Source organism: Oncorhynchus masou, chromosome 28 (assembly GCF_036934945.1).
Source record: "Oncorhynchus masou masou isolate Uvic2021 chromosome 28, UVic_Omas_1.1, whole genome shotgun sequence".
Classification (NCBI taxonomy): domain Eukaryota; kingdom Metazoa; phylum Chordata; class Actinopteri; order Salmoniformes; family Salmonidae; genus Oncorhynchus; species Oncorhynchus masou.
In genome coordinates this window covers 41,848,258-41,875,025 of record NC_088239.1, presented here as the reverse complement: position 1 = coordinate 41,875,025, position 26,768 = coordinate 41,848,258, and the positions used below count along the sequence as shown (strand labels likewise).

Genomic DNA, 26,768 nt, shown 5'->3' with positions numbered 1-26,768 from the left:
AGACTAACCAGGTGAATCCAGGTGAAAGCTATGATCCCTTATCGATGTCAGCTGTTAAATCCACTTCAATCGGTGTCGATGAACGGAAGGAGATGAACGGAAGATTTTTAAGCCTTGAGACATGGATTGTGTATGTTGACATTCCGGGGGTGAATAGGTAAGAAAAAATATGAAAGTGCCTTTGGATGGGGTGTGGTAGTAGGTGCCAGGCACACCTGTTTGAGTGTGTCAAGAACTGCAATTCTGCTGCGTTTTTCACCCTCAACAGTTCCTTGTGTGTATTAAGAATCGTCCACCACCAAAAGGACATCCAGCCAGTGGTCAAAACGGCCATTGATGAAAGAAGACAAAGGAGGCTGACACATTGTGCAGAGCAACAGACTGACTACGGTTAGTCAACTGACAGTCCAGTACACCATTGATGCCCAAAGACATAAAATAACTTGTCGTACCTTGACACAATGTGGTATTTCAGTTCCACTACTTTCAGCATCAAAACAAGAGACCTCGGTTGCAGTGGGCTAAGGAACGAAAACACCGTGAACACTTGAGAATTGGAAAAACATTGCCTGGTCTGATGAATCCTGGTTCCTGCGGTTTCTCGCTGATGGGAGGACTTAGGGTATGGAGAAAACCACACGGGTACATGCATCCATCAGCGTTTCAACTTTGCACACTGGTGGTGGTGGTGTGATTGTGTTGAGGCTGTTCTCATGGACCCCTTAATAGAAGTGGAGCAATGTTTGAATGTCACAGGATATCTGAACATCATTACCAATCAGGTGCAGCCCTTCACGGCAGCAGTGCAAATAGATTTCTTTCAGCCGGATAATGCCCCATGCCACAAGGCTTGGATTGTCCAGAAATGGTTCCACAAACATGTCAGCGAATTCATCTTACTGCAGTGGCCTGCCCAGTCACCAAATCTCAATCCAATTGAGCATCTGTGGGATGACCTGGGTTATTCGGAGGGATCCACTATCAGCCAATTTGACTGTGGGAAAACGGCCCAGCATCCCTGTGGAACTCTTTCGACACCTCGTAGAGTCCATGCTCCAACAAATTGGGGCTGTTCTCAGGACAAAAGGGGGTGCAACTCAGTATTAGGTTGCTAATGTTTTGTACACTTAGTGTATACAGTTGAAGTCGGAAGTTTACATATACTTAGGTTGGAGTCATGAACTTGTTTTTCAACCATTCCACAAATGTCGTGTTAACAAACTATAGTTTGGGCGTTTAGGACATCTACTTTGTGCATGACACAAGTAATTTTTCCAACAATTGTTTACAGACAGCTTATTTCACTTATAATTCAGTGTATCACAATTCCAGTGGATCAGAAGTTTACATACACTAAGTTGACTGTGCCTTTAAACAGCTTGGAACATTTCGGAAAAATAATGTCATGGCTTTATAAGCTTGTGATAGGCTAATTGACATCATTTGAGTCAATTGGAGGTGTAACTGTGGATCTATTTCAAGGCCTACCTTCAAACTCAGTGCCTCTTTGCTTGACATCATGGGGAAATCAGCCAAGACCTCAGAAAATAAATTGTAGACCTCCACAAGTCTGGTTCATCCTTGGGAGCAATTTCCAAACAGCTGAAGGTACCACGTTCATCTGTACAAACAATAGTACGCAAGTATAAACACCACGCAGCCGTCATACCGCTCAGGAAGGAGACACGTTCTGTCTCCTAGAGATGAACATACTTGTGCGAAAAGTGCAAATCAATTCCAGAACAACAGCAAAGGACCTTGTGAATATGCTGGAGGGAACAGGTACAAAAGTATGGCAGCATCATGTTGTGGGGGGGCTTTGCTGCAGGAGGGACTGGTGCACTTCACTAAATATATGGCATCATGAGGAAGGAAAATTATGTGGATGTATTGAAGCAATATCTCAAGACATCAGTCAGGAAGTCAAAGCTTGGTCGCAAATGGGTCTTCCAAATGAACAATGACACCAAGCATACTTCCAAAGTTGTGGCAAAATGGCTTAAGGACAACTAAGTCAAGGTATTCGAGTTGCCATCACAAAGCCCTGACCTCAATCCTATAGAACATTTGTGGGCAAAATTGAAAAAGCATATGTGAGCAAGGAGGCCTACAAACCTGACTCTGTCAGGAGCTCTGTCAGGCTCTGTCAGGAGAAATGGGCCACTAATTGAGTGTATGTAAACTTCTGACCCACTGGGAATGTGATGAAAAGAATAAAAGCTGAAATAAATCTTTCTCTCTACTATCATTCTGACATTTCACATTCTTAAAATAAAGTGGTGATCCTAACTGACCTAAGACAGTGAGCTTTTACTAGGATTAAATGTCAGGAATTGTGAAAAACTGAGTTTAAATGTATTTGGCTAAGGTGTATGTTAACTTCTGACTTCAAGTGTACGTCTCGTGTCTGAGCTTTTGAATTGCAACTCCACTTTGTCTTTATACTGACGTTTTGCCTGTTTGATTACCTTACGGAGGGACTACACTGTTTGTATTCGGCCATATCTCAGTCACCTTGCCATGGATAAATGCGTTCGAGCTTTCCTGGTTAGGGTAGGTTTTTATTGTCACAGTCGGTACAACATCTCCTATACACTTCTTGAACTCCGTCACCGTATCAGTGTATTCATCTATGTTATTCTCGGAGGCTACCTGGAACATATCCCAGTCCACGTGATCAAAACATCAAAACTGACCGATTGGTCAGACCTGCGTTGACTAGTCCTTAGCATGGGTACTTCCTGTTTGAGTTCCTGCCCATAAGAAGGGAGGAGCAAAATGGAGTCGTGATCAGATTTTCCGAAGTGAGGTCTTGGGGGGGTTCTTGTAGGCATCCTAGAAGTTGGAGTAGCAGTGATCGAGTGTTTGAGCAATACGACTTCTACAGTCAATGTGTTGATGGAACTTCGGTAGCGTTTTTCTCAAATTTGCTTTGTTAAAATCCCAAGCTACAATAAATTCTGCCTCAGCATATGTGGTTTTCAGTTTGCTTAAAGTCCAGTGAAGTTCTTTGAGGCCGTCGTGGTATCGGCTTCAGGGGAATATTCACGGCTGTGACTATAACCGGAGAGAATTCTCTTGGGAGGTAATACGGTCAGCATTTGATTGTGAGGTATTCTAAGTTAAGTGAACAAAAGGACCTGAGTTCCTGTATGTTATCACAATCACACCATGAGTAGTTAATCATGAGACATACACCCCTGCCCTTCTTCCCGGAGCGATATTTATTCATGTTCTGTGTGATGAACTGAGAACCTAACTGGCTGTACGAACAGAGAGCCATGTTCCCGTGAAACAGAGTATGTTACTATCCCTGAAGTCTCTCTGGAAGGAATTCCTCGCCTTGAGCTCGTAAACTTTATTATCCAGAGACTGAACTTTAGTGAGTAATATACTTGGATGCGGTGGGTGGTGTGCGCACCTCCTGAGTCGGACTAGAAGTCCACTCCAAGGACCTCTCCTCCGCCGGCAGTGGTTTTTGTCAGCCTCTCGAATCAGTTCAATTGCCCTGGGGGGTACGAACAAAGGATCAGATTCAGGAAAGTCATATTCCTGGTCGTAGTGCTGGTAATGCTGGTGACTTACCGCCGTTCTGATATCCAAAAGTTCTTCCTGGCTGTAATAACACAAAAAAAATGATGGGTTAATAATGTAAGAGATAACACAAAAAATATATATACTGCAAAGTTTCCTAAGCGCTAGAAGCACGGCAGCCCTATCTGTCGACGTCATCTGAGCTGTGCTTTATATCGGACATACACTCTGGATGGAATGTAGCCTAAGTGCCAGTCTGTTTGTGATTGACAATGACAGAGCAACGGGGTAGAAAAGAGCACAAAGAGATCTGGCACCAGGCTAGATGGAATGCGCATTTCCTCCAAAACTCACTCCAGTAGAATCCATTGAGACTCTGTAGACATGGCAGACATTTTGATAGTGTAATTTGTCTTCTTATCCAAAGCTGAAAGACCTCATCTCAGCTCCCTTGTGTAGCCCCACTGTATTGCTGACCCAGAAAGTAAATGTGTTCCTATGCCACCCAAGAGGCTGGGATGAAAACACATTCATATTCCCCAGATCCCTTCTATGTCGTTTGCAGTCAGACACACAGAGATACACTAGGGATACTGGGACCATGGTAGATGGTTTTCTGCTATGGCCTCTGCTCAATAGTCACTAGAAATTCTCTGCTAGTTGTGGTTCAGAAAATCAAGTTAGGTACAATCAGATTCCCTCTGCTTCCTTGGAAGTATTCTGTTGTGCTGTGTTGAAACATATGTGTAGACCAGGGGTCGGCAAACATTTTGGCTCAAGGGCCACAGAATTTCAAGCCCCGCAAGATTTTTGTAATTGATTTGATTGTAAAAAATCCATTTGCAGGCCAGGAAAAGTCCATTCTAATTTCGACATACTTTCTATCTAGTTTTAGACGTTCAAGAGTTTAAAAAATAAATAAAGTATTTATCAAACCTCCCGTGGGCTGGATTGAATGGGCCGTAGTTTGCCCACACCTGGTGTAGAAGTTTCTTTCTCTACATCTCTTTCTCTCCCACTCTGACCCCCCCCCCCCTCCCTTTCTTCTCATTCACTCTCGCTCCTCTTTGTCTGTGTCTCTCCTCAGTCTGGACAAACATGTGCAGTCTCACCACAGGCACCACAAGCCATTCAGATGCAAGCTCTGTCCTTTTAAGTCTGCTTACCTGAGCCGATTGAAGAGTCATCTGCACAAAGCGCACCCAGGTAAAAACCACACACCTCACTACTCTGTGCTCACCACGACTTCACAAGTGGTCATTGTTTGTTATGGGGCAAAACTTCTACTTCCAGTGCCTTCAAAGTTTTCACACCCCTTGAATTGTTCAACATTTTGTTGTGTTACAGCCTAAATTTAAAATGGATTACATTTCGATTTTGTGTCACTGGCCTACGCACAATACCCCATAATGTCAAAGTACAATTATGTTTTTAGGCATTTTTACAAATTCATTTAAAAAATGTACGCTGAAATGTCTTGAGTCAATAAGTCAATTATCTGTACGGTCCCTCAGTCGAGCAGTGAATTACAAACACAGATTCAACAACAAAGACCAGGAATGTTTTCCAATGCCCCTATTGGTAGATCGGTAAAAAAAAATCTGACATTACATATCCTTTTGAGCATGGTGGAGTTATTACTTACACTTTGGATGGTGTATCAATACACCTAGTCACTACAAAGATACAGGCATCCTTCCTAACTCATTTGCCAGAGAGGAAGGAAACCGCTCAGGGATTTCACCTTGAGGCCAATGGTGAAGTTTAACACAGTTACAGAGTTAAATGGCTGTGATAGGAGAAAAACTAAGGGTGGATCAACAACATTGTACTTACTCCACAATACTAACCTAAATGACAGAGTGAATGGCTGTACAGAATAAAACATATTCCAAAACATGCATCCTGTATGCAATAAGGCACTAAAGTGAGACTTTATGTTGTGAATAATAAAGTGTTATGTTTGGGGCAAATCCAACACGTCACTTAGTACAGCTCTTCATATTTTCAAGCATGGTGGTGGCTGCATCATGTTATGGGTATGCTTGTCATTGGCAAGGACTAGGGATTTTTTTAAATAAAAAGAATCTGAGGAAAACCTGGTTCAGTCTGCTTTCCAACAAACTGGGAGACAAATTCTCCTTTCAGCAGGATAATAACTTAGAACACAAGGCCAAATATACGCTGGCATGGCTTACCAATACATCATTGAATGTTCCTGAGTTTTTACTTAAATCGTCTTCAAAATCTATGGCAAGACTTGAAAATGGCTGTCTAGCAATGATAAACAACCAACTTTGACGGAGTGTGAAAAAATGTCTTAAAGAATAATGTGCAAATATTGTATAATCCAGGTGTGCAAAGCTCTTAAATTTACCTAGAAATATTCACAGCTGTAATCAATTGATTCTAACATGTATTTGTTTAATACTTATGTACTCAAAATATATTAGTATTTTATTTTCCATAAATGTTTTACAAATGTTTTTCTTCCGCTTTGACAAGAAATGACAATTGAATCCATTTTAAGCCCACCTTGTAACACAACACAATGTGGAAAAAGTCAAGGTGTGTGAATACTTCCGGAAGGCACTGTAAGTAGAATTTTTACTCGTAGTTGGCTAAACAGCACAAACTGATCCTGAAACAGATTAGTGGGTTATTGACCACACCTGTGTATTGAGCTGTGGGCTAGTCTGAATGTCTGACTATCACAGCTGTTTGAGAATCTTAAGTCAACACTAATATCGTCATTCCCTTAGGATGTCCCCCATGGGAATATCTTAAACTGAGTCTTGTTATTGAGTACATTGAATATCATAGCTATCCAAGTCTTTGGTTGAGTCCAAAATGGTCAAAAGGTAGTGCACTATATAGAGAAAAGGGTGCCTAGGGAAAAGGGTGCCATTGCAGACGCAGCCTATATATTTTCTCTGTTCAATGTTATGTTTCTTTCATTAGATATTTTGTATTTTCGCAAAGGATTCTGTAGTCTACAGAAATTGATTCCACAGATGCAGCCAGTCAACCAATGCCCGAGCAGAGGAATAGATAGTCAATCATCACAAATGACAATGAGAGTACAAAAACTAGTCATGAATGGTTGTCTACAGTTATGATTGGAAAATAACACAGAAAGATGAGTCAACAACAATCAACAGTTGATTCAGATAATCGACTTCCGAACCAGAGCCATTTAGAATTTGATTACATTTTGAAAGTGTTCTGACATGGTCTGTTGGTGGTGGTGTCAAAAACACCATGTTTTCTGCTTCTGTTGTGTATTGTATCAATCTCACAATCATCCAGCCACTTATTTGTCTGTGGGTTTTGATTGCTGCCTTGGTAATGCATAATGTTTATGCTGTGGAATCCATACCCATTGGGCACAAACTGGTTGAGTCAACGTTGTTTCAACGTAATTTGTCAACTCATTGTGACGTAGAATCTACTAAAAGTCATCAAAACTGTTGTTTTGAGGATAACATTTCAACCACAGGATTATGTCATCATGGTAACCAATTTTCACCTTGTATAAAATGTTAAATTTGTACCTTTTGAAACAACGTCATATTTTCAATGTTATATCCACCATCAGAAAAAAACATTATAAGCTGGGCCGCACCCTCTACTGGAGAGTTGAACTATCTACCTATTTAGTCTCCCATCCAGGGTTTTAACTAAGGTCAGCCCTGCTGAGCTTTGTATTTGTCACTGACTACTGCGAATGTGCAATCGTGGGAATGATTATTGAATCTATCTATTAATAACAAAATATAATCACTGTTGCTATCAAAGTCCTTTAAAGGGTAGGTTTATAAAATGTAACCATACTTTAAAAGTGATATGTCGTCAAGGATACTATTTAGGCCTACGGCATTTGAAGTTAGTGACAACTAATGTTTCAATTCAACCCAGGGTTCAACAAAAAATGTCCAATACATATAAGCCTAGGACTTCAAGCATAGGTTGATTTCAGATGTAATCGACAAGTTAATAATGAACGTGTTGGATTCACGTCTCCAGACGAAAATCAAATATAAAGGATAGGAATAAATCAAATCAAACTTTAAATGCACTTCATGTTGATATTTGTTTGCATTGTCAACCAAGCACAATTCATTTTTACTTTTGTAATACAGTAAATAGTCTAAAGTAAATGCCATCTTGCAAACTATTGTAACAGTATTTAAAGAGTTTATTTTCAAAACGCCATATCTGCCTTTTTCCCCCTTTTTTTTTTTTACATTTGTCTGTTTTGTTCAGAAATGATTGCTTATGGGTACATTCATGTTTGTAAAATATTACTGTTCTCAGTAATAGATTCATAGATTTTAGATCTGCTAAATGACAAAAATGTCAATTGTAAATATTTTACATACAGATCACACCTTATTGTATTGAATAATTTGGATTTTATATATATTGATGTCACAAATGTATAATTTGTACAGTTTTTTTTATAGAAAATGTAGTTATTTGTTACATTTGACTGTGTAAAACCTAGCAGTACTACTACTTATAAGAAGTACAGTGAAGATGTATAAATACAGAATATCTGACATTGTATTCCCATTTGAACCTTGGGCCAGATTCTATCAGATCCGTGCTAGCCGACACTTTCTCGTTCTAAACTTCTAACACAAGTGGGTGGCTTCGTGACAATGACCACAGGAGCAGCCGCTCTGATTTGACAGCTCTACCTCAGACACCGCCAAGCACTACCTATGCGGGTGTCGGCTATTGCCGGTTAATGCTTGATCTGACCTAGGCCTTTGACATGCTTTTAAATAGTTGAAAGCGCAGAGTTTCAAGATGACTAAACCAAAAATCAAAGTTTTTTTTTTATTGGAATTTGGTTGTTCTTTTAGATGGTTTTAAGCATAGTGATAACACGTTGGGAATTCAACAAACTACTTGCCCTCCTTGTGAGTGGGTGAATAAAGATTGAAATGGCATTGATCAACATCTCAACTAAATATTACCAACATTTCCTCGTTGAAATGACATGGTGTGCACAGTGGTTAACGTGTGGTATGTGAATGCTGGTTCTCTCGATAAGGTGCAAAAGTCATTCAAGGGTAGATTAGCAGAAAATGAGTGTCAACACCCCTCTTTTCAGATCCGTCGGCAGGCGCTGGCTCTGTCTGTCTGGCTGAAAGCTTTTGGGCTTACTATATAGTATCAAGCCTATCGATTTTCCCTTGAATGGACTGAGGGTGGTCATCATAAAAATTGTAAAAAAAAATAAAACATGAAAATTGTTGACAGAGGCAGATTTTTGTGTCTTGTGCTACTCGAAGTCTGAACACTGAATGACATGCTCAACTCTATACTAAGTTGGATAAAGCCACTCTCAAAAGAGTTTCTCTCTTACCACAGTTTATGCTCCTTTGCCAAAGAGAGAGAGTCCTTGCTTGTGCACTCTGTCTTTTTCTTTTTAGCTGGGTTGAACTGTGACTTGGGCATTAACGAAATTAGAATTATATATTTATTTACTTCATTTTAGCAGGGAGTCCCATTGAAATCAAGCCCGGCATGAGCACAATTCATAAAATGTACAGCATTCAACCATACAACGTAATAAAAAACATACAATACTACAAGCAATTTAAGAACAAGCCATCCCTGCTGTTGGGTCTGGTAACTCGTATGTCTGTAATTTAACAATGAAGTAAGGTATCGTGGAAGTTTGCACTAGAAGGCTTTATAAACAAAAACAGAGCAGTGAATTGATCTACGAGACTTGAGAGGTCCATCCTACTTTCTGATAAAGAATGTAGTGATGTATACTGAACCTATTGGTGTTATGAAAGGTAGTGCACTATGATAAACTGCGTTCAATACAGTGGCAGCTGTATTCATATAGACAATCTCATCATAGTCTAAAGCTGGAATGAATGTCGACTGAATTATTATTTTCTGCTATATAATGAAAGGCAAGACATATTCCTATAAAATAAGCCCATTTGAAATCTTAATTTCCTAACTAACTCATTAACATCCTTTCTGAAAGATTTTCGTTAATCCAGATGCCCAGATATTTATAAGCGGGGACACGATCAATGAGGGCGCCATCAAATGCACATAATTGTACATAAATCATCAGATACATTTTGACGTGAATTAGAAAATAGCATACTGTACTTGGTTTCACCTGCATTTAGTACCAATTTGAGTTCAACGAAGGCTTTCTGCAGGGCATTAAAGGGAGACTGGAGCTCCGAAAGAGCCAGAGCCGACCGCGGGGGCAATTGCATACACAACAGTGTCATCTGCATACAGGAGTATAGTATGTATTAAAAAATAAATTGCAGAAAGACAAATATTGTTTATATAGACAGTAAAAAGTAGAAGACCTAAAATTGACCCTTGCGGGACACCTTTCATAATGTCAAAGAAACCTGACTTGGCACCATCAGAAGAAACCCATTGTGTCCTGTCTATCAGGTCATTTTCAAACCAATTGCAAACTGCCTGACCCAGGTCAATGTTAGACAGTCTAAGAATGAATAATGGAACGTCAACAGTGTCGAAAGCCTTTAACAGGTCTATAAAAGGGCAGCACAATGCCTTTTGTCACTGCTATTTACAATGTAATTTATTACCAAAGAAGCAACAGATATACGTAGTTTAGAGATTGGGCGATAATTATTCATGTCCGAGGGGGTCATAATAAAACTGCGAGATTCATGAAAAATTGATTCCATTCCTGTTTACTCTTGATCCACACAGGCGTCTTTAGGTCCTTAAAAAGTGCTCTATAAAACCCTTCTATTATTATTATTTTACAGGCGAGAACACGTATAAGTGCTTGTCCTGCCCCTTCTCCTCAATGACTATCAGCCAACTGAAGGAGCACTCTCTGAGGGACCATGGGCAGGCCCTGACCCTCCCCAAGCTGCGCGCTGGCACTACCACCCATACCCAGTTTCCCCAGGCCGGCCACGACCCCCAGATCAGGCCCTTCAGGCTGGGCTCAGATCCTCACCAGACACCCCTGACCTCTGACCTTGACGGTAAGAGCTCCATCTGTAGCATTTAACAGATTGGGGGACTTTTATTGATCTTAGAGTTTTTGGTTTTGTTTATTTTTGTCTTATTTATTTATTCTTTATTTACCAGGAAATTCACAATTAGATAGATCACTTTTTCAAATTAGCCCTAATTTATAATTTATTCGCTGATATGCAGTTTAGGAGCTGTTGACACAAATACACATTTTCAATTACTACCAGTACAAGTCTTGTTCATTTCACATTTGGAGAGCATCAGAACTCAGCAGGGCAGCCCATTTCACCGCTTTGGGAAACATTGTGGTAGGAGTAAAAGCATGGTCTTCCTCTCAAATCACAGAATTCACGGTGTTAGACCTGATCAAACAGGATATATCTTTCTGATTGTGCCCATGACTGGTTCCCAGAAGGTGTTAATCTAGCGTGTCAGGTGCCTGGCTCTCCATGTGTCCAACCGACCGTCCGCTCTGTTCTAGAATGTTCTTGGCAGCTGTCATCTGCTGCTGGCACACTGGAATTTTCCCTCGAGGTGGAAGTGGAACACAAAACATGGAACACAGACACAGCAGAGAAGCACTATGGAATGCAACCCCCATGTCACCGTTGGCTACAGAAAACAAATTAAGCATTGAGGAGGACCAGAGCCCATCAAATATCTCTCTCACTCTCAATCTTTGTAGCTTGGTAACATGGCAAAGCTGGTGGATTGCTTGCTAAACCTTTAGTTAGGTGTAGAGTTTTAAGCTATGAACGATCTCGTCTGTTGCTTGACTGTCTGTGATCGTAATGATACTAGTGTAAAACGATTTTTAAGATGACGAGCTATTGTTGCTGGAGGCTGTTACAGTTTTAATTCGATCACGCCGTTGGAGAACTTTGCTTCAATGCAGGACATTACAACCTTGTTGTGTCTTTGAAGTTTTAAAGGGCTTCTCTCCTTGGCTGATCTTCTAAACTCCCCGACGACTCTGCTGCTTGCTGCTCCATGGTGGTTTTGCACTATTAAATACAGTACCAGTTTAAGGTTTGGACACGCCAACTAATTTCAGGGTTTTTCATTATTGCTACTATTTTTTTACATTGTAGAATATAGTGAAGGCATCAACTATTAATTAACACATATGGAATCATGTACTACCCAAACAAATGTTAAACAAAATCAGAATATCTTTTATATTTTAGATTCTTCAAAGTAGCCACCCTTTTCCTTGATGACAGCTTTGCTGTCACACTCTTGGCATTCTCTCAACCAGCTTCATGAGGTGGCAAGAATAGCTCAATTAAGCAAAGAGAAACGACAGTCCATCATTACTTTAAGACATTGACTTCAGTCAATGCGGAACATTACAAGACCTTTGAAAGTTTCTTCAAGCGCAGTCTCAAAAACCATCAAGCGCTATGATGAAGCTGTTTCTCATGAGGACCACCACAGGAAAGGAAGAACCAGAGTTACCGCTGCTGCAGAAGATGTACATTAGACCAGTGGACATCTGTCCTTTGGTCTGATGAATACAAATTTGAGATTTTTGGTTCCAACCGCTGTGTCTTTGTGAGCTGCAGAGTAGGTGAACGGATGATCTCTGCATGTGTGGTTCCCACCGTGATGCATGGAGGAGGAGGTGTGATGGTGTGGGGGTGCTTTGCTGCTGACACTGTCTGTGATTTATTTAGAATTCAAGGCACACTTAGCCAGCATGTCTACCAAAGCATTCTGCAGCGATACGCCATACCATCTGGTTTGCGGTTAGTGGGACAATCATTTGTTTTTCAACAGGACAATGGCCCAACACACCTCCAGGCTGTGTAAGTATCAGGTTTCAGGTAAGACCCAAATGCAGACTGTGTTGAAGTAACAATGTTTATTACAGCAACAGAGGCAGGCAAACAACCAGTCAAGGCAGGCAGTGTCAGGACCCGGTTACGAACCCGGGTCTCCGGAGTGAGAAACAGTCACTTAACCAACTGAGCCACGAATAGTCAGCAGAACCCAGAAGATGAGGCAGACACAGCAGTACTTGAGACGGTGTATTTAATAAAGTAAAAAGTGAAGTCCTTCAGGAAAACATGTAACTCCACAACCTCAAAAGGAATTCCACAAGAACAAGGTAATCCACAAGGTAATCCTCCAAGACAAAAAGGTAAATCCACAAGGTGGTAGGTAAAGCATAAAGAGCCTCAAAAGATACTAAAAAATAAATAAACAAGAACAAAAAACAGATTTCCACAAGAGCGTCCACCGGGATCAACAAGAGTACACAGAATACTAGGGCTGGGTGCTAACATACAAACACAGAGCAAAGAACTGAGGGAAACTAAGGGTTTAAATACAATCAGGGAAAAACGAGGCACAGGTGCAAATAATAATGGGGATCAAGGGAAAGCAAAAGGTCAAAAAGCACAATGGGGGCATCTAGTGACCAAAAACCGGAACAACCCTGGCCAAATCCTGACAGGCAGGGGTCGATAATCCAGAATAGAGGTACAGGACGGCAGGCAGGCTCAGTGTCAGGGGCAGGCAGAGTGGTCAGGCTGCTCTAGAGGAGATCTGCATGGAGGAATGGGCCAAAATACCAGCAACAGTGTGTGAAAACCTTGTGAAGACATACAGAAAACATTTGACCTCTGTTATATACCCTTTGTTGGCAATGACAAAGTATTGAGGTAAACTTTTGTTATTGACCAAATCCTTATTTTCCACCATAATTTGCAAAAAAAATCATAAAAAATCCTACAATGTGATTTTCTGGATTTTTTTCTCATTTTGTCTGTCATAGTTCAAGTGTACCTATGATGAAAATTACAGGCCTCTCTCATCTTTTTAAGTGGGAGAACTTGCACAATTGGTGGCTGACTAAATACTTTTTTGCCCCACTGTAAATGTGTCACATATCATCTATAGTTGTATGTCATGCTCTATGAAGGGATAATAAATCTGGCATAACTGTGGCATAACCACCCATGTCAAATGCGACATAATCCACTATGTCAAATATTACATAAAGCTGTGTTTTAAGTAACGCATAATAAAGGCTTTATAAATCATAATAGATTGAGGCTTCACAAAGAATGTATAACCTTGTCATGCATATTTGTAGAGCATTGCAATGCCACGATAGTGGGTTCTATTCCCGGGACAGCCCATGGAAATGTATGCACGCATGCATGTCGCTTTGGATAAAAGTGTCTGCTAAATTGCATACATTATATTACTCTAAACCAGGATGGCCCAACCGTTTTTTCTCTTGGGTGCATCGCCAATATTGAACCTGACCTCAACTTTCCCTAAAATGCTGGACTACGGGATGAGACACTTTAAAGTGCAGTCATGCACAGCAAATTAATGAAATGTATAAAATTACATTGCTGGACTTTTGGAAACTTAATATATGTGTATTGTTTAAAAAATAAATACAAGGAAATGTATGGTTTAACTATGTTTTTAATGTTTATATGTGTTACTTGTTAGTGATAATTCCCTTTATGTATGTGTCATGAATGACCAAAAGTGTCTGACTTGATATACTGAACAAGTGTCTGTCCAACGTTTCATGAGCTGACATAAAAGATCCCATACATTTTTATGAGCACAAAAAGCTTATCTTCCTCAAATTTGGTGCATAGATTTGTTTACATCCCTGTTAATGAGCATTCCTTCTTTGCCAATATAATCCATTCACCTGACAGCTGTGGCATATCAAGGAGCTGATTTAACAGCATGATCAATACACCTTGTGTTGGGGACAATAAAAGACCACTCTAAAATGTGCAGTTTTATCACAAAACACAATGATGGGGACGATAAAAGGCCATTCTAAATTGTGCAGTTTTGTCACACAACACAATGCCACAGGTGTTTCAAATTTTAGGGAGTGTGCAATTGGCATGTTGACTGCAGGAATGTCCGCCAGAGCTGTTGCCAGAGAATTGAATGTACATTTTTCTACCATAAGCCTCCTCCAACATTGTTTTAGAGAATTTGGCAGTACATCTAACCAGCCTCACAACCGCAGACCAGGTGTAACCACACCAGCCCAGGACCTTCTTCACCTGTGGGATTGTCTGTGACCAGCCACCCAGACAGCTGATGAAACTGTAGGTTTGTACAAATTTCTACACAAACTGTCAAACTTCTTCAGGGAAACTCATCTGCGTGCTCGTCGTCCTCAGCAGGGTCTTGACCTGACTGCAATTCGGCGTCGTAACCGACTTCAGTGTGCAAATGCTCGCCTTCGATGGCCACTGGCACGCTGGAGAAATGTGCTCTTCATGGGTGAATCCCGGTTTCCACTGTATCGGGAAGATGGAAGACAGCATGTACGGGTATGTGGTTGAGCGATTTCCTGATGTCAACGTTGTGAACAGAGTGCCCCATGCTGGCGGTGGGGTTATGGTATGGGCAGGCATAAACTACGGGACAACAAACACAATAGCATTTTATCGATGGCAATTTGAATTCACAGAGGTACCGTGTCGAGATCCTGAGGCCCATTGTCGTGCCATTCATCCGCCGCCATCACCTCTTGTTTCAGCATGATAATAGATGTACGTCCGTGTGTTCCACTTACCACCAATATCAAGCAACTTCCCACAGCCATTGAAGAGGAGTGGGACAACATTTCACAGGCCACAATCAACAGCCTGATCAACTCTATGTGAAGGAGATGTGTCATGATGCATGAGACAAATGGTGGTCACACCAGATACTGACTGGTTTTCTGGTCCACACCCTTATCTTTTTTTAAAGTTATCTGTGACTAACAGATGCATATCTATATTCCCAGTCATGAAATCCATAGATTAGGGCACAATTCATTCATTTCAATTGACTGATTTCCTTATATGAGCTGTAACTCAGTAAAAGATTTGTTGCACGTCGCGCTTTAATTTTTGTTTAGTGTAGTAAGTAAAGCGTCATATGATAAATCTTTATGGATGTTTTATGAATGACCGAAGCTGTCTCACTTCAAACAAAGTATTACAGGACACCTACATAGTGACAATACATAATTTATCAGCAGAGCGTTAATAACCTAAGTGTGTGTGTGTATGTGTCAGAGCCAAGATGATTTGGAGTAGTCTTACGTGAGACTACCGCACCAGGTATTCGTCTTCTGTTCCCATGTTGGAGAGCAGGGCTTGATTGCAATCTGTTATAATGGTGCCAACTTGTTGTGGCTGATCTTTCAGCGGGAGAGTGGGTGAATGTGTCAAAGACCTGACTTGGTCCATCAATGCACGGTATGGCTCGTTATATAGTTTTGTGTGTGTTTGTGTACTGAAGAACAGGTGATTTGCTTCCAGAAGAAACACACTTTCAATTTCCTTATGTTGGGGCTTTCATCAAGATAAGTGTTTTTTGGTATAATGCTGTCTCCAGGCTATTGCGCACACAGCACATCTAGGCCTGAGATATCAACCATTCAATGTTGGCCTTAGAATTCTATGGTCACGCCCACTATGGGAGGGACCTTACTGAGTTTGCCGGTCGTCACTATTTAACACAGCCACAAAGTAATCATTATGGCTATACTCAGTCCATTTCCATAATTTCTCTTCTTAAAATTGGATTTTAAACTTAACCCTAATTCATGAAGGCCACGTTTGATGCATTGGTCCACCAGACCTTCCACGCGTGGTGGACCAATGCATCAAACTTGGCCTTCATTTTGGCCTTCATTCAAATATTAGGTGTAATGTGACGAACATGACTTCACTTTAGAGAGTGTGCCATCCTTCAGCACAACATGTCACCCTTTTATAAAGCACGTGTTTATATCATATCGAGATAGAGGGTTCTGTCACCTTTGACACACAGTAATGACACGTTTATGAACCCGTTATAAAAGCATGACATACAGTTACAGATGCTTTAACACATTTATGTAGTGCTTATGAAAGCCTTATGAAGCCTTTATAAGCTGAACGTCATTTCAAGCGGGTCCCAGTTTTCTTTCCCAAGTAAGAAAGTAAGAAATGCATATTTATTTTTTTATCAGTCTTTCTGCTGTCTTCTGCGCTCGCTTCATCTTGACACTGCTGAATGAAGTATTTTTCACATGCAGACATCCTTTCACCGGTACTTGGTTTTATTTATTGATGTGGTGTACTCTGGAAGTAGGACAAGTAGATGAGGTTGCTCATTGATATTATACACTACACTGGGAATTGGAGGGGACGGAAGGGGAGTTGTGGTGACAATCACAGGCACTGTTCTGGGATGTTATAGTAGAGCTGTGATGGGGTTTGAATTCCATTCCAGGATCATCTGGAATTCCAGAAGAAAAACCCTGCACACTTCAAATCCATTCTAATTCTGAAGCGATGTTTACTTATTTGGGTCTTTGGGTAAATCCTCACACTTCTCAGATTCTGGAAGGGTGTTAGGAAGTTATTGTATCCTGGTTAATGGTAATATTTCCTCCATGATTATCATTCACCATGTCCACACTCGGCCCTTCTCTGTAATTACAGTTGAAGTCGGAAGTTTACATACACCTTAGTCAACTACGTTTTAACTTAGTTTTTCACAATTCCTGACATTTAATCCTAGTATAAATTCCCTGTCTTTTTTATTACCTTTTATTTATCTAGGCAAGTCAGTTAAGAACAAATTCTTATTTTCAATGACAGCCTTGGAACAGCTGCCTGTTCAGGGGCAGAAGGACACCTTGTCAGCTCGGGGGTTTGAACTTAGGTCAGTTAGAATCACCACCTTATTTTAAGAATGTGAAATGTCAATATAATAGTTGAGAGAATTATTTCTTTCATCTTTTATTTCTTTCATCACATTCCCAGTGGGTCAGAAGTTTACATACACTCAATTAGTATTTTGTAGCATTGCCTTTAAATTGTTTAACTTGGGTCAAACGTTTTCGGGTAGACAGAGCTGGTGTAACTGAGTCAGTTTTATAGGCCTCCTTGCTCACATACACTTTTTCAGTTCTGCCCACAAATTCTCCATTGGACTGAGGTCAGGGCTTTGTGATGGCCACTCCAATAGCTTGACTTTGTTGTCCTTTTTGCCACAACTTTGGAAGTATGCTTGGGGTCATTGTCCATTTGGAAGACCCATTTGTGACCGAGCTTTAACTTCCTGACTGATGTCTTGAGATGTTGCTTCAATATATTCACATAATTTTCCTCCCTCATGACGCCATCTATATTGTGAAGTGCACCAGTTCCTCCTGCAACAAAGCATCCCCACAACATGATGCTGCCACCCCCGTACTTCACGGTTGGGATGGTGTTCTTAGGCTTGCAAGCCTCCCCCTTTTTCCTCCAAACATAACGATGGTCATTATGGCCAAACAGTTCTATTTTTGTTTCATCAGACCAGAGGACATTTCTCCAAAAAGTACGATCTTTGTCCCCATGTGCAGTTGCAAACCGTAGTCTGACTTTTTTATGGCAGTTTTGGAGCAGTGGCTTCCTCCATGCTGAGCGGTTTTTCAGGTTATGTCATTATAGGACTCATTTTACTGTGGATATAGATAATTTTGTACCTGTTTCCTCCAACATCTTCACAAGTCCTTTGTTGTTGTTCTGGGGTTGATTTGCACTTTTCGCACCAAAGTACGTTCATCTCTAGGAGACAGAACGCGTCTCCTTCCTTAGCGGTATGATGGCTGCGTGGTCCCATGATGTTTATGGGACAAAATAAATCAGCCAAGACCTCAGAAAAAAATGGTAGACCTCCACAAGTCTGGTTCATCCTTGGGAGCAATTTCCAAACACCTGAAGGTTCATCTGTACAAACAATAATACTAATGGAAATTTGGAAATTGCTCCCAAGAATGAACCAGACTTGTGGAGGTCTACAATTTTTTTTCTGAGGTCTTGGCTGATTTCTTTTGTTTTTCCCATGATGTCAACCAAAGAGGCACTGAGTTTGAAGGTAGGCCTTGAAATACAGCCTATCACAAGCTGCTAAAGCCATGACATCATTTTCTGGAATTTTCCAAGCTGTTTAAAGGCACAGTCAACTTAGTGTATGTAAACTTCTGACCCAGTGGAATTGTGATACAGTGAATAATAAGTGAAATAACCTGTCTAAACAATTGTTGGTAGATTGATTTGCGTCATGCACAAAGTAGATCCTAACCGATTTGCCCAAACTATAGTTTGTTAACAAGAAATTTGTGGAGTGGTTGAAAAACGAGTTTTAATGACTCCAACCTAAGTGTATGTTAACTTCCGACCTCAACATTTTATGATATTAGTATTTAGCAGACACTTTTTCCAAAGCGACTTACAGAACTGTCAATATTGACAGTGACACACTTCTCTCTCTCAGGTGCTGGGTACCTGCATGAGACAGTGGACGTGAGGCGGCAGCTCAGTCACTACCAGGTGGCGTCTCGTAGTCATGTGACATCCTCTAGCCCTACCGCCCGGCCCCAGGCTGCGAGCTCTGACACCCGGCCGGACGGCATCCTGACCTGTGAGTTCTGTGAGTTCAGTTCGGGATACATGCAGAGCCTGAGACGCCACTACAGAGACCGACACGGAGGCAAGAAACTGTTCAAGTGCAAAGACTGCTCCTTCTTCACCTGCTCCAAGTAAGGAAATTAATGTTACTGTGACAACATAAGATGGTCTCTTTTTCAATTTCAATCACGTCCTCTTTCCATTTTCTCAAACCGCATTGGAGGAGAGGATCCAAGGTCCCTCATTTCGGACCTTCTCCTCCAAAGCATTTTGAGAAAATGGAAAGAGGACGTGATTGAAATTGAAAAAGAGACCATCTTGGAGTGGACGTACGAAATCACTGAGAGACAAATTGGGAAAGAGCCTATGTCTTCCTTTTCTTCTTTTTATGATGGTTGGTTGACAACTGAGTTGTGGGTTGTTTTTTCTTGTGTCCATTCGGCCTCACTAGATCTATTCTGTTTTTCTCAGGTCGACATTCACCGTGCATGTGGAAGCAGGACACACTGTGGTTCCTGAGGAGGGTCCCAAAGACCTACGCTGTCCCTTCTGTATCTACCACACCAAATACAAGAGCAATATGATCGACCACATCGTCCTGCACAGGGGTAAGCCAAGCCAAAACCCGTGATTACTTGTTTTATGTGCTCAAATATGGTTAAGACAATTTAGAGGAAATAACTGTTAGTGTTATAACTGTTAGCCAGGTGGAAGGAACTCACTGAGTCTCCCTAAAAGTCAAAGCTGTACTAGTATTGCAGTGCTTGACATCACGCCGTATTGTCGCACACCAAAATGATTAGCTATACTTATTAAGTTACATCTTCACAGTTGGAGGTGCTATGATGCTGTTGACACAATATTTATCTATTTTTCTCTCTCCCTCCCTCACTCCATCCGTCTAACCCCTCCTTCCCTACCCCAGAGGAGCGTGTGGTGCCCCTGGAAGTGTCTCGCTACAAGCTGTCTCGCCACCTGGCCGGCGGGGAGTTCCACTGCCACAAGTGTACCTTCACTTGCTCCAGCGACCAGAGCCTGCAGCTGCACCTCACCAAGCACAATGAGATGAAACCCTACCAGTGCCAGCTGTGCTACTACGACAGCAGGCAGCGCTACCAGCTGGAGACACATCTCCGAGAGGAGCACAAGGTAGGTCAGAACTACAAGTCCCAGCATGCACCCTGGCTCAAACCTACAGTCAGCTGTTTTAATACAAGTACCTGGAGAGCTAGCATTTGGTAGGATGGGTCGGCTATAAAAGAAAATGATCCAAAATGACCTACTTACTGTTTAAAGCAGGCCGTTTTCTAAGGATGTCGCCCTGAGAGGTCGCGTCAACTTGTATACAGTTCCGCCCGTTTTGGCACACCTTAACCTCCGAGATGAAAACCCAAAAGGCTTGGATGCCTTGATTGTTTTACAATGGCTTCAATTGGTCTTTAGTGTTTTTAACATCAGTGTCTAATAAGTTCTGAGTTATTTCAGTACTGTATCATGATATCTCCATGACATGCAGATCAAATGTGCTTACCAATAAAAGGATCTGTAGTCATACAAAGTAGATCATGCCAGATGATTCAAATCCCACACACATATGCTTGGTAGGAAGAAGCTGCCTGCTATCTATTCTGAGTGCATATCACAAATAATAGGTTTCATTTCCCTTAGTCCCATAATGGGGATAATGCATGAGATGCTGAGCGAGGTCACATGGCATTTCATGAGATTGAAGTATACATTAAACTTAAAAGGGCACAGACAGAGACAGCAGTGCTTGCTCCCTTTCAAGGGAAGGAAGAGAGAAGTTACTCTTACTGTGTGCTCATTATTGGCCTATTACAGCAACTCTTTCTGACACAATACCTGTCAATCATAGTGTGTGGTGGAGTGCTCATAGATTGTAAAATAAAAATGTACTTCTTGTTGAATAATAGCATTATATACAGTACCACTAAACATGAGCAACTTGAACTGCCTGTAGAATGTGTATTCAGAGACAGTCCCATTGGGCAGCAGATTGAAATGACTTGTTCACCTGTTCACAACCAGAATTTGTTGTATCAGTTCCAGTAATACCCAATGGTGTCTTAATACTCAGTGATGTAGTGGGGAAAAAAGAAACTGCCATTCATGGGGAATAAAGTAACACTTCCTATACTTTCAATGCACTTTTACTCTCAAGGTGTTTACCTTCCACTGCAACACTGATCATACTGATTAATTAATAATTGATTAATCAATCAATCATACCTCTTGTCTTTTTTTTGTTGATCAGGTGATCCGTAACTTTGAGTTGATGGGGCAGGTCAACCTGGATCAGCTGGATGCTATCAAGGAGAGGAACAGTAGTGCCGAGGAGGAAGAGGCGAGAGAGAAGGATGGATTAGGAGCGATGGAGGAAGAGATTGTGGAGGATGAAGTGGAGATGGGGGAGAGTATAGATGAAGAGCTAGAGCAGGAGGAGGAGGAGGAGGAGAAGAGGATTGAAGAGGAAGAGGCAGAGGCAGAAAAGCCAGCTCCAAAAGGTTAACAAGGATCTTCATCATCATTATTGATATGACTAACAACTCAGTGGCCTTGTGGTTAGTGTCCGCCCAGAGATTGGAAGGTTGTGAGTTCAATCCCTGGCCGAGCCATACCAAATACTGTAAAAATGGGACCTGATGCTTCTCCGTTTGGAACTCAGCATTAAGGAGATATATTGGGGGTAAGGCCCTGCGATAGACTAGGGTCCTGTCCAGGGGGTGGACGTGTACATAAAGCTGCCTCTCGCTACAGAAACAGGAGATAGTTTCCTTCCCTATGAGCCATTCTGGCTCGCACAAGCCAAGGCTCATGCAAGCCTACTTACTTACTACTAACAATATGACTAACAATGCCAAATGCATCTCTATTGGCTGCTACCAAAAGGTTTGGGCTTAGTCCCATTTCAATGCAGTCAATTCAGAGAGGTAAAATGAAATTCCAATTCAGTTACTTCCTGAATTTAAATGGGATTCACTCCAGCCTTGTAATCTGACATGACTGGGTCTCTGCTGTATCTGTCTGGGCTGATGTTGTATCATATGCCTCTCTCATCATGCTGATCTCTGTCTGTTCCCCAGACGTCCCAGTAGTTTCCCCCAGCAGCAGCAGTGTGACTGCCTCCGCTGAGAAACGCTTCCCCTGTGAGTTCTGTGGTCGCTGCTTCACTAACAGCATAGAGTGGGAACGGCACGTCCTCCGACATGGCATGTAAGTCTCTTTCTCTCTCTCTCTTCCTACCTCCGTCTCTCCTTCTGCCGCACACACATACTTTCTTCCTCCCCATCTCTCTCTCCTTACCCCTCTTCCTCCCTTCCTCTTTTTTTCTGCATGTTTTCCCCCAATATTCTCCTGTGGTAATGGACAATGACCTTTCCCCCTCTCATCATAATACAGGACTGTTACCAACAGCAGAACAGACACTAGCACCACCCCCGCAATGGACGCATTAGCCTCAGCTCTGCCTTCTATTGGCTCGTCGACCATTGGGACGATGACGGACAGAGGATTGGACCTATCTAGCAACGGCATGGAAGTGGGGAAGGAATATGCCTCCGACCTATTACAGAGTACTAACAATCTGAATGAGGAAGACAACAAAGAAATGCTTGAAACCAAAAAATGACATATAAGAAGATGGAAGAGAAGAGTACTGGGGCCTAACATTGTAGTCACTTTGCTAGAGACTATACATTAGGTTGGATTGATATTGATGTTGATATTGGGTTGGGTATCAAAAATAGGCTGCTAAAGAAAGAAAAGAAAATTATGGAAACAAAAAAGAATTGTCACCTTTTGGAGTACTGTTAGATTTTAAGTGTTACATATTGGAAACTATAGGTTGTGTTACATCCTACATTTTTTAAATGGCTGAACCTTAAAATGAGTCAATGGTCCCGTAGGACAGATGTTAATATATTGGTAACCAATAGTGAATGTTACTGTAAAGCACACATTATGGTCAAATCTGCAGTTTCTACAGTTTAAAGTCCGAGATCATGTCTACTAACTACAATATTTTGTAGAAAGAAAGAGTGGGTCACATTTCCCAAAAACGTGTTTGAAATTGTGGGAAGAAATGTTGGGGGAATTTTCTTTTTATATATATGTAGATATACTGACCCCAAGTTCCAAACGAGGGATTCTATAAATATAGATAACCTACTGTATGAGCTACCACCTTCAGTTCCCTGACGCCCTTTTAACCTCACTGCTACCAACAAGATCCTAATATACTTTTAATCCCATCATCTAGTGTTGTAATATTGAGGGACAGGCCGTGTGTGAGAGATGACTCACCATGATCTGGGCCTGTAGTCATAAAACATTTCAGAGTAGGAGAGCTGTTTTGCCTTTTAGATCAAACTGAATATGATTATATGGACATGGGGGACCTGATCCTAGATCGGTCACTTTCCACCCCATCCATACTAGCTGTAAAACCACACAGTAGAACGGTTTCTGTGATTTGACCCGGATGATAACTTTACATTAGTTAACCTTTTTATTTTTAGCCTTGTGTTATTAATCAAGTAGAATAATTCCTTGAGGAATAGTTGCACCTTATTTGTCTATAGTATATTTCAAACTTTGATTTGTTACATTTTTAGAATATTGACTTGACTTTTGCCCCAAAGTTTATATATAGCAAATTGTTATATACAGTAGTACCCTTGAATATGATAAATATGGCTTCGGCCTTAGGCATTCCCAGCACTTCCACTCTTTAATACAGCTTTTATTGTCTTTTGTCCATCCTCTGACAGTTGTAAATTTGAAAGTGAACTGACACAAGTGTCCCCACAACATGTTAACCAGCAGTTGAATCAATAATGTTTATTATTGTGCCATTGATTGGTTTCCTTGTTATTTTTGTTTATTGATAACAAGTCAGATGTTGTTGTAAAACCTACACTGTAGTCTGTGACACAGTGCATGTCATCAATGTCAGAAGAACATAGAGGGAATGCTGTACATCCTGAAGCTATAGTTTCTCTTTCTGACATTAAACATGGGGGAAATGGAATGATGCAAGCATATAATTCACCTCATCAACAGATAATTGTGACAGCATTTATAAGAGAACGTGTAAGTACGCTAGAGAAACGGATTATAAATGTGACTGACCAGCCATGTGAAAGTACAACACTTAGGTGTTTAACTTACATTTTGCAGTGTACAGTGCTGTGTTCTATGATTCTATTATTGTGTGTGAAGATGATTCTGAAGTCTGGTCTCCTGTATGCTTTTTAGACTACGCTGTTTTGACAAATAAGGCAGAGATTGTATATGTTAGAAGTTGCTGCTCAAATACCCCAAAGCCTTATTAGAATAATGAATAGCAATTATCTCAAGCTTCATCAATATAAATGCTTTCCTTCTAACACTGGTTGGTTGGAACCGATACAAACCAATACAAAGTGATTGACAGTGTATCTGTAATATGACTCCTTTGAGTCATCAAAGGAGATACGCAAAAACAAAACAAAAATGGAAATGTGCTCTTGGTACCAAAATATTTAGCTGGCTATGTTTGCTACAATGTTCTTTCCTGAGTAACGAACCATTGTTACAAAGGGGGTTGGAACCCAGAGTATATATGGCTCTGGCAAAATCCTAGTCCCCTATAGGGTGCATTCCCAAGAGTCATGCATGTACGTATGTGATATGCAGTTGTGTATAGAAAAACAAACTACTTGTCAAGTGTTTGAAACTGTGGTGTTTCAGAAAGGAAATGTTTACCTTTTTCCTTTTAGGTGTTGGTCTCATATTAAACAAATAAACAAAAATAGATCAAGTAAAAACATGAGAACCTTTGTGGAGTGAGCTGTTTTTCAGACTCCCAAATCAAAATGTTATAATAAGCTGTTGTACAACGTCTGGTTGATAAGAAATATGTCTTCTTTTATTTTGTACCTTTAAGAACAACAACATGGGGGTGATTTGGTGCTGAATCTTTTACCCCTCCTCCTCCTCTCCTTTAAAAGGACTAGCTTAGCTTTTTAAACATGAACCCAATAGAGAAATGTTTGTTTGAGGAAATAAGCTTTTTTGAAGTGGGGTTAATTTGGGATTTTGTAAGGTGGTTGGAACTGTCCTGTCTCTCTGTATCCCAAATTGGTTGCTTTTCCATTGTCCATTTTGAATAGACATCTGTTAAATACTCACTGTATTCAGTGTCCCACTGTACCATAAGGTGATGGGACTTTGTTGGTCTCACCCCTTCCTCCCGCATCCCAATTGAACCCCTGCTCGTCATAACACACTGGATACTTGTATGTATATATTTAGTTTGTTTCCATGATGTTTCTCTCCTCTTCTTCTCTTCAGACTGTTCTCCATTATTTGACTACCTTAGATTCTCCATCTTGCCTTTCTCCTGTGAAAATCTGATTCCTGATGGTGGGTTGTGATATTACCTAGAATGATTGTTTACAATTGTATTCCATTTTATCTCTGGATATTCTGTAAATATTGTAACTCATTGTCTTTTTTTAACTTGTTAATAAAGTTATCAGATAACGGTACTCTGTAGTTGTTGTTGTTGATGTCAGGGATTATAGTTGCGTTATGTTTGTTGTTTCCAATCGGATATAGCTGTTTGTGTCTCTGTCACAAATTCCCAGAAATCGCAGGTCAATCCGCGTAATAATTTTTTATTTTGAACTGAATGTAATATTTTATGTTGTTCTTGTCTATAACTGTTCTGTACTTTGTAATGTATTTGTATGTTTTATGTGGACCCCAGGAAGAGTAACTACTGTATGAGCAGTAGCTAATGTGGATCCTAATAAACTAAACTAAACCATTGTTTCAGGTTACTGACACTCCAAAAACAATTCTTTGTACAGGCCAAATCTATTAGTATGCCTTTCCTAATAGCTGTCATGAATTGTAATGCTCGAAGCGAAAGCAAGCTTCCAAGAAAGCAGATTACAAGCATCAATGCTTGCTTTCAAGGACAGAATGGATGAGATTCTCAAAGATGAAATCATACAAAAGTGTTTCACAATCACTGCTATGCAAACAATTGTTATCCTTAATTCATTATTGCTAATCATTTGTTAGTGTAATAATTATTTTTGTATGATTCCAGAGAATGAGAAATGGATAAATATCAAATACGTTTGCTTGCTGCAGTTGTCGTCCTACAATGCGGCTTGTTTGAATGTGTCTGTCATAGACGGTGGCAATCTTCTGTTAGATCAAATGTCTTTATGAATCTTCAATCGTCTGTTACTGGAGTGATGCACCCATCCCTTGGTGGCAGAGGACAAAGAGAAAGTTCAAAGGAGAAGCCGGCACCCTATTCCCTATATAGTGAACTACTTTGGACCGGGACCCATAGGGCTCTGGTCCAAAGTAGTGCACTATGTAGGGGATAGGGTGCCATTTTTAGTTGCATAATCCTTTGTCTCTCCCGTCAGTCTCAGATTTTAAAAATGTGACAAACATTCGATAGACTGTGAAACCAGCAGACCAAGCCAGGCTATATTCACAGCTGGGACTCCCTCCTCATCTGTCCATAGGTCTGAGAAAGTGGCCAGAGAAGAGAAAAAGTATAAAGACAACTGTCCGTTCTGTAGCTACCAGAGAGATGAACTGTCCTAGGGCAGCGTAGTTCTAGAACTCCCTAGTAAGATGTCTGGTTAAAACAGCTATGGTTTACTTTCACTGTCAAAGATTAAACTGACGTGACCTAATCAATCTGATAGTGATAATCAATATAAGAGTGAAGATCTTTTATGAAGATTTCATAGAGGTTTT

The 26,768-nt window shown here is 40.8% G+C and overlaps 1 protein-coding gene across 1 annotated transcript in view; it reads left to right on the top strand.

Moving 5' to 3' along the window:
- Nucleotides 1-25,811, top strand: part of LOC135517593 (zinc finger protein 462-like) — a 90,964-nt gene extending 65,153 nt beyond the window's left edge. Inside the window, 8 exon segments of the mRNA XM_064942041.1 lie at nt 4,622-4,740; nt 10,329-10,553; nt 18,844-19,108; nt 19,449-19,585; nt 19,903-20,126; nt 21,253-21,502; nt 22,082-22,211; nt 22,398-25,811. Coding sequence (XP_064798113.1) covers nt 4,622-4,740; nt 10,329-10,553; nt 18,844-19,108; nt 19,449-19,585; nt 19,903-20,126; nt 21,253-21,502; nt 22,082-22,211; nt 22,398-22,626 — 1,579 coding nt within the window. The 3' untranslated portion in view covers nt 22,627-25,811.
- The last annotated feature ends 957 nt before the right edge of the window (nt 25,812-26,768 follow it).